The 8,354-nt window shown below is 43.0% G+C and overlaps 1 protein-coding gene across 1 annotated transcript in view; it reads right to left on the reverse strand.

Moving 5' to 3' along the window:
- RNF169 (ring finger protein 169) overlaps positions 1-7,541 on the reverse strand; it is an 81,961-nt gene extending 74,420 nt beyond the window's left edge. The window contains exon 1 of the mRNA XM_058545601.1: positions 7,037-7,541. Within this exon, the coding sequence (XP_058401584.1) occupies positions 7,037-7,538 (502 nt within the window). The 5' untranslated portion in view covers positions 7,539-7,541. The remainder of the gene's footprint in view (positions 1-7,036) is intronic.
- Positions 7,542-8,354: the final 813 nt, after the last annotated feature.

An 8,354-nucleotide genomic window follows, 5' to 3' on the forward strand; every position in this document is an offset into this window, starting at 1 on the left:
GTCACTTAAAATATGCTAATTTAAATTATCTTTGAAACTGCCGGGGGCTGGCCTGGTGGCGTAGAAGTTAAGTTTGCGTGCTCCGCTTCGGCAGCCCCAGGGTTTTCCAGTTCGGATCCTGGGCCCGGACCAACACACCGCTCATCAAGCCATGCTGAGGTGGCGTCCCCACATAGAAGAACTAGAAGGACGTACAACTGTGACATACAACTATGTACTGGGGCTTTGGGCAGGAAAAAAAAAGGAAAAAAGGATGAAGACTGGCAACAGATGTTAGCTCAAGGCCAATCTTCAAAAAAAAAAAAAAAGAAATTGCAATTCTACTAGCCCAGTTCTTGGAGCTATAATCTTCCTCTTGTTATATTTGCTGACTCTCGTTTGTGGTAGAAAACTGTTTCCTTATGTGTCATTTTTAATTATAAATTCATCTTCAATTGGGCTTATTTCTTCTGTAAGAATCCCTCATGACCTGAGATAATGAGAGTACCCCTTGGAGTCTTGTTTTTCCTTTCTCCAGGTGACTGGAGGTATCACTAGCTTGGAGCCAGCTTTTACATTAATTCTTCAGCATGGGGATACCTGAACCATATATTATAAACACAGATCTCAAATATGAGCAACACGTATGTCTTATGCTTCAATTTCTCAGGGAAGCTTTTTTCCATTTCCTCTTTGCATAGAGTCCAAGCAAATCAAGACAAGATTTCTTATTATTGCCTTGTGTCAGTTGGAAGATTTTTCTTGAGCCCACCTTTTCATCTAGAATGTAGCACATCAAGAATCTCAGCTTTATGCAGAAGTCTTAGTTTTGGTTCCTTTTTACACAGGGTTAAAATTTAATCCACCAGGAATAGAAAACCAGAAATAACCTCTCCCTCCACCCCTTCACCCTGCTCCAGGATAACACAGCAGGAGCTCAAGCGCTTACTAAAGTTTTGGGTTTTAGTTCCATTTTTGCTTCTGGAACCTGGAGATTTTCCTGCAAACTCAGGAATACAGAAGAATTGTTCTATATCACCCAACTTTTCTGGATATTTGTAGCAAAGGAGTCTTCAGCTTATCTCAGTTAGCAATTTTGCTAAAAGAGAATTTGGGCTCTCCAATCTATTTGCTACATTACCCCCATAGGAGTGATCTCTCTAAAATGCAAAGATGAACTCTCTTTAAAACTCTTCAGTAGATCCTCACTCCTTAGCATGGCAAAGTCCACTATTATCCAGTAACTGCTTATTTCTGCAATTCCACCTCCTTCCACTCTCCCACCTGTACTCTATGCTCCAACCACTCCTGTTTACAATCCCTAGAACTCTCCTTGTTGTTTCATATTCCTATGCTTTTAAATGTACTGATTTCCCTCATCTTTATCCTGCCCTCATCCACCTACTGAATACTCATGGCCAAGTGTCTGCCTTTCACTGAAGCCATTCCTGACGGATCCAAGCTGGGTTCTCTTCTTTGTGAAAATAGCTAACATTTATTCAGCTCTTAAATACCAAGCATTCTAACAACTCATTTAGTCTTAACAATAACCTTACAATTTTGCTACTATCACTTTCCCCATTTTCAAACTGAGGAAACTAAGGTACAGACAGGTTAAGCAATGTGCCCAATAGCACACAGCTATAAATGGCAGAGGTGGAATTCAAACATAGGTAGTCTGTCTCCAGATCCTGCTCCATTAATTGATCTATTAATATATACCACGTTGCCTTGTACAATTATATCTTGCATTACAGTTATAACTGCATTATACCACATTTCGGTTGCATGTTTATATACCAATCTTCCCAACCACACTGACTTTAAGAGACAGAATCATGTTTTATTTCTATTTGAAGCTGCACTGCCTAGCACAGAGAAGGCCTCAAATGGTTACTGAATTAATGAACAACTGAAGGAAACACCACGCAGCCACTGCTTTAGTCCAGCCCCTCTTCATCTCTTGCCTGAACTAAGACAGTCCCCTAACTAGACGTCCTTCCTCCAGTTTCTACTCACATCTTTCCTCCACACTCCAACCAATGTTATCTTTCTAAAGCACATTATGACGATGTCATTCCACTACTTAAAATCTTTAAGGGCTCTGCACTGTCTATAGGATAGTCTCAAATTCTTTTAGTGTGACATACCATGCCCTTCACGACCTGACTTCTGCAGTCTCTTCTCTTCTCCTTGCCTACTCCAGTCCCACATTCCATCTATATTTAACTGCTTGTCAGCCCCTGAATACACCAAGTGCCTTCATGCCTTGGTACATGCAGGTTCTTCTGCCTAGAATGGCCATCCCCTCCTCCCTCACCTGGTGAATTCCTCCTTTTTTCAACATACAGCTCAAATACCTTCCTCGAGTTTCCTCCAGACTGTCAGTTATCCCATTCCTATACTCTGTTGGCATTATGCATTTACCTCACTTACCACTTTGTACTGTTATTTGATAAGGTGTGTTTCCCCAACCAGACTGGAATCTTAAAGAACAGGGACCATGTCTTATTCACCTTTTTTATTGTATCATCTTACACAGTGTGTAACCCAAAAATGCTCATTGCATTAAAGGAATGAAACTTGACAAATATATCCTACATCCTACACTCAAGCAAACTCAGATATAAATGAATTCAAGGTAGGCAACTCTTCCAAGATTAACTGGAAGTTAGACAGGGAGTGGAAATATGAATGAACAAAAACAAATACCTCCTGAGTTCCTGCTGGTCACTCAATCCTGAATTCTATAGAATGGAACTATTCCTTCAATGGTATTAATGTTTACTTGGTGAGGTAATCTCATCCTGAGTCTTAAAAACACATAAGCACAAGTCAAATGTTTCCTGCATTAGTATAACACATAAACACACTCTCAAATTCTGGAGTATGTGTCATTAAGGATAAAAAGTTGAGTCATTTTATATATTTTAAAACAAATCCTTACGACAAGGGAAATTCCTGTCCTTTTACACTACAGTCACATGACTTCATTATTCATTAGTCCTAAACGCAATTTAGGCTGCACACATAGCAAACATTGTCTGCCAACTGAGTAATAAACCAGAACTACTTGTTTTTCACAGAAAGAGGAAATTTTGTAAACGTATAAATGTTAACCCTAAGTGAACAAGGAGATTGGGGTGGGGTAAAGAGGAGGGATAAATGAGGTACTATTCAATTTTTTTGATCTATTCAATTTTTTAAATGTACTTTATAAATTAAAAAAAAAAATTTAACTGCCAGTTTAAAAGATTCATCAGCCTTTGTCCAGCTTTTCTCTTCAATTATTACCCATGGCAGAAGAAAAAGAACTGTCCTAAAAAGGCCTTGGTTTCAAGTTCAAAGGTAGTATAATTTAGAATGATCATCCTTGATTTCAAATCAAAAGACTAAAAGAATTCTTAAAATTCATTATTATCAATGAGGCTTAAGTGTTGCTATTGTACGCAGTTGCAAAACTACCCATATACACCTGTGTGGTAAATTTTCTTTTTTTTCTTTTTTTAAATCAATAGACTAGGACTGTCTCTAAATTTGGAATATAAGCTCCAAGAGGGAGAGATCTTTGACTATTTCACTCACTGACGTCTCTCAAGGACCTAGAAGAACACCTGGCACAGAGTAGGCATTCATTACATACTTGCTGAACACTGCTCAAGATGGTCCAAATACTTAATATGTCAATATATACAATGAGCCACAGATCCTCAAAGAACATAAAGTTGAACTCTGGGTTCCTCTTGAAGTGATCACTGACTTAGCCTTCACACACACTGTTGCCAAAAACAACTGATACTACATACAAAAGCAAATTGACAATGCACATAAGCATAAAATAAAACATTTTTCACAGGAGTCATTAAGGTTCTGAACTTTAAAGCTCGACAAGCTGGCAAAAACCAAAAATGTCACCGGCACAATAAAATTTTCAACAAGCACAAAATTTGCACTTTAATAGAAAACTCAATTCTAAAAGAGTCATGGGGCTTCAACAATAACAAAAAATTGTAACAATTTCACTTAAACAGCAGTGCTTTTACTACAAAATTTCATTTCCAGTATTATAAAGCAGGCCTGAAATTTCTTTTATCAATTGACCTAATTATGCCAAAAGAATACTGCTAAGCAATATATTTCTGAATATACCTAAAATTGATAATTCTGTTGCTGTTTCCCACTCCTAAAAGCACAATGTAAACATTTACGAAACTGCTATTTTTAGTTTTCCCTATTAAAAGCCATCATGAGCATTTAACTGTGAATTAGGCTATGTTTTAGCCCTTATTTATGGGTTACCCTTTGACCCCTTGTTTATCTGCTACGATGACCTTTAGCTGGTCACTCTCTTCTCTGTTCTGGGCCTCAGTTCTCTCTTCTGTAGAATGAGGGACCTGAGTTAAAACAATGGTTCTTAACTCTTTTTGCAACCCTTTGAGAATCTGGTGAAAGCTACAGGTGACCTCTCCATAAAAACGCACATACACACTTAAATAACAATTTAATAAACAACTTTTGATAATAGCAAACGATTGGAAACAACCTAAATGTCCAATAGATGGTTAAGTGAATTATGCTATATCTATTCAATGAAATTCCTTGCAACTCTAAGTAAAATAAAGAAACCTTCTATGTACGAGTATGAAAAGATTTCCATCGTGTATTGTTACATGAAAAAAGCAAGTTACAGAACAGTGTGTATAATATACAACCTTTTGTGTAAAAAGATCAATAAATAGGGGCCAGCCCGGTGGTGTAGTGGTTAAGTTCGCATGCTCCACTTTGGCGGCCCTGGGTTCACTGATTCCGATCCTGGGTGCAGACCTATTCACCGTTCATCAAGCCATGCTGTGGCAGCGTCCCATATACAACGTAGACGAAGACTGGCACAGGTGTTAGCTCAGGGACAATCTTCCTCAAGCAAAAAGAGGAAGACTGGCAACAGATATTAGCATAGGGACGATCTTCCTCACCAAAAATAAATAAATAAATAAATAATAAAATAAATATATTTGAATTTCCATGTATAGGCATAAAGAAACTGTGGAAGAAGAAACAAGAATCTTTGGTGGGAGTGGGAGATAAGAAAAGGGGTAGGAGGAACCTTTTCATTGTATACTTTCTTATATTTTTGTTTGAATTATGTGAATGCATTGCCTATTAAAATTTTTTTTAAAAAAATACTGTATGTAACTTCAAGAGGTCCAGACAACCTGCTGAAGCTAGAAGATAATTTCCAAACTCTATTCAGCAATATTCTTCTATAATACTTTGACTTAATAAGCATGTAATTACACACACTCAATGATCCAACAAGAACATTTAAGGAAAAATATTTTTCATTATGGTCCTCATATAAACATATAAAGTAATTTGGTGGATACTCAGTGTCTCAATAGATCCTAATTTGGAATCTCATTTTATATAATGTTCCTTAATCAATGATACACTTTATGACAAATTTCTTCAAGAGAAGATGTTTGCACAAATCATCAAGCCATACTCCCTCTCACGGTTCAAAGTTCAGACCTGATATTTCACAAGGGAGTCCAGGCTTTGGAAATAAAAATTGAAATTTCTATTCTATTTGACCATATAATCAATAGCACTAGTAAGGAGATGAGAAAAATACTGTCTTATTTTTGGCCATAATCTCAGAATTTGAAGCAAATTAAACAGCATATGAGATCATCACAGAGCATCCACATATTAGATGTCATTTGGGGAGGCTTTCATCCCTGATTTGAGCAGGAATGAGACGGAATTGGGTTTTCATCCTTAGGCAAGTTACTGGACCTCCTTGGGCTTCAGTTTCATCTGTAAAATGGAAATAAAAGTACCTATCTCATAAGGATGTTGCGAAGCTTAAAAGAAATAACAAGGAACATACAAAAACACAAAAATAAAAGTAAGGTATCCTAGGACAGTGGCAAGTGTCTGACTGCTTGAACCAAAACAGACTGCATTCTGGAACCTGTAGTTTCCAGGGACTGGACATGCATACACAAGCAACGCCTCCTTTCCCCTACTGAAAATAACACAGGGCAGAATTCCCAACACAAAAGGTGCAAATATCAGGCCTTTCCTGATTAGGTTTCTTTAAAATCTCCTCCTAGGTAAGCATCTTTTATCAAAGAACTGTAGATGTTATGTTGACTGGGTGTGTCTCAAAAAGAGTCCTAAGTTTATAACAGTTTTGTGTTTTAAACAGGGCACTTTCTATGTCAAGCTTAGCACCAAAGAGCGGCAGGCTGCGGGAGGTACAGGCAAAGAAGTTAAGGCTGTCCTGCAACACACTTTTAATAGCCAGGATGATGGTAGGAAACCCACGCTGCCATGGAGACAGAAGCAGCCCCTGTCAACCGTTTCCATTCCCAGATTTCCATTTCCAAAACTTTTAAATCCGATCGAGCTTTCTGTGTCGAGCTGTACTGAAGCCTATTAGTAGTAGTAGTATAAATATAAAATAGCCGTCATTTATGGCTTCCTCACTATGTACCAAGCTCTGAGTTAAGCATGCATGTCTCAAGATTTTGTGAAAACTGCACATCCGAGCTCATTCCCTCAACCCACTCTACTCTCAAGTCTGAAAGGCTCCCTTCACAAATTCAACCTGCCCCCTAAACTCCGGATACTCCACACTAACCCATTCAGGCCCAGGAGTCACATCTCTACGAGCAATTCGACCCCAAGCTCTTCCCCCAACACGAAACCAAGCACTTCTCTGATCCTCCAGGGCCCCCGCAAAGTTCAGTGCCCTCCTTCCACACACCAATTCCAACCTGGCTCTAACTTGTTACAAGAATGCTATGGTTCCCTCCAAACTTCTGACTCGCGTAAAGCGCAGGACCCCTCACTGCCCCTCCAAATCCATCGCGTCCGTACTTCATTCCGAAGTTCAAATTTCAGAAACAGACACTTCACCTGGGCAGAGCCCGGTTCAACCCCACAGCACTCTCCACCCTGCTCGCGTAGGGCCTGGGACCCTCCACCCGCTAACGAGGCTGGGCCGGGCGCGCGGCCTCGGTCCGGACCCCAAGGGGAGGGGAAGCTCCACCTGGCTCCGCGGGCGCGGCGCGCGGCTCCTGCTCCGGCCTGGGCCCCGCGGCGGCCGCGCCCCCGTCCCGGCGCGGGCGGCAGCGCTCGGGCTGGCTGCGGCGGGCGCGCTCGCCCAGCACCTCCGCGTCGGCCTGGCCGTCGTCGCGGGCCCGACGGCGGGCCCAGCCCGGGCCGCGGGCGCGGCAGCGCGGGCAGCCTGGGCCCGCGGCGTCGGCGGCGCGTTGGGCGCAGCCTCGGCACAGCGAGTGGCCGCACGGCAGGGCCGCCGCTTCCCCCGGGGTCTCCAGGCACCCGGCGCAGCCCGACTCCTCCGGCCGCGGCGGTGGCGGCGGCTGCAGCAACGGCGGCGGCAACACCAGCAGCGCGGGGCCGGAGGCCGGGCCCGGGGCCCCAGTCTTGGCCGCCGCCATCTCGTCACAGCGGCCCCGCCGGCCCCGCCGACTCAGAGCTGCCGCTGCGGCCGCGGAAGAGGCCCGAGTACTCGGACCTGCCGCCGCCATCTTGTTTCCTGTTTGAGGGGAGAGTCCGTTGCGAGGGAGAAGAGTAGAGGGCGGGGCGGGGCGCAGCGGGGCGGGCAACGCTATCTGCATATGCATGAGGGGCGGGGCTCCAGGGAGTCCGGCGTAGGCTCTCCCCGGACGTGGTTGGCGGGAGGTGAGACTTTATTAATATTTATTAGTTATCCTTTATATATCCGGTCTTCAAACTCGCCCTTCAGTCTTTGCAGTTTCCTCTTGTTGAACCAAGTGGGGTTGAGAATTGAGGGGATTTATTTGGAAATTCTGAGCGATATTAAACTTTATGAAGTAATTACACTTATTTATCCTACAATACCCTGTTAACTGCGGCTAGAGTGAGTGGGAAGTAGGTGAATTATCCAGAACCCTGCCTCAGTGCTTCATTAGATGTGAGGGTAGCTATTGTGACTGTGACCAGCAACTAAGTGCCAAAAATAACAGCTTCTTGTCATCCTCCCTCTCCACGTCCCTTCCTCAAACTCCCCTCCCTTGCCTGGGGAAACCACACTTTCCTGGTTTTTTCCCCACCCCCTCAGCTCTGTCTTAGACTGCTTCCTTGAGCCCTCCCCCTTGTTTGGGGCTTAAATGTGGATGTTCATCTAGGCTCAGGCCACAGTCCTCTTCTCACTGTTTGCGTGTGCCCTTCCCTCGCCTCACAGTTTCTTTCAGCTGAAACTCCCACCTTGTTACCTGCAGTCCACACCTCTGGAGTCCAGCCCTGCATATTCAGCTGCCTGACGGAAACATCATCTTGGATGTCTGCATCCCTGCTGTGCAACACTCAAGCCGCTGTCTTCT

This window comes from Diceros bicornis, chromosome 7 (assembly GCF_020826845.1).
Source record: "Diceros bicornis minor isolate mBicDic1 chromosome 7, mDicBic1.mat.cur, whole genome shotgun sequence".
NCBI classification, from domain to species: Eukaryota; Metazoa; Chordata; class Mammalia; order Perissodactyla; family Rhinocerotidae; genus Diceros; species Diceros bicornis.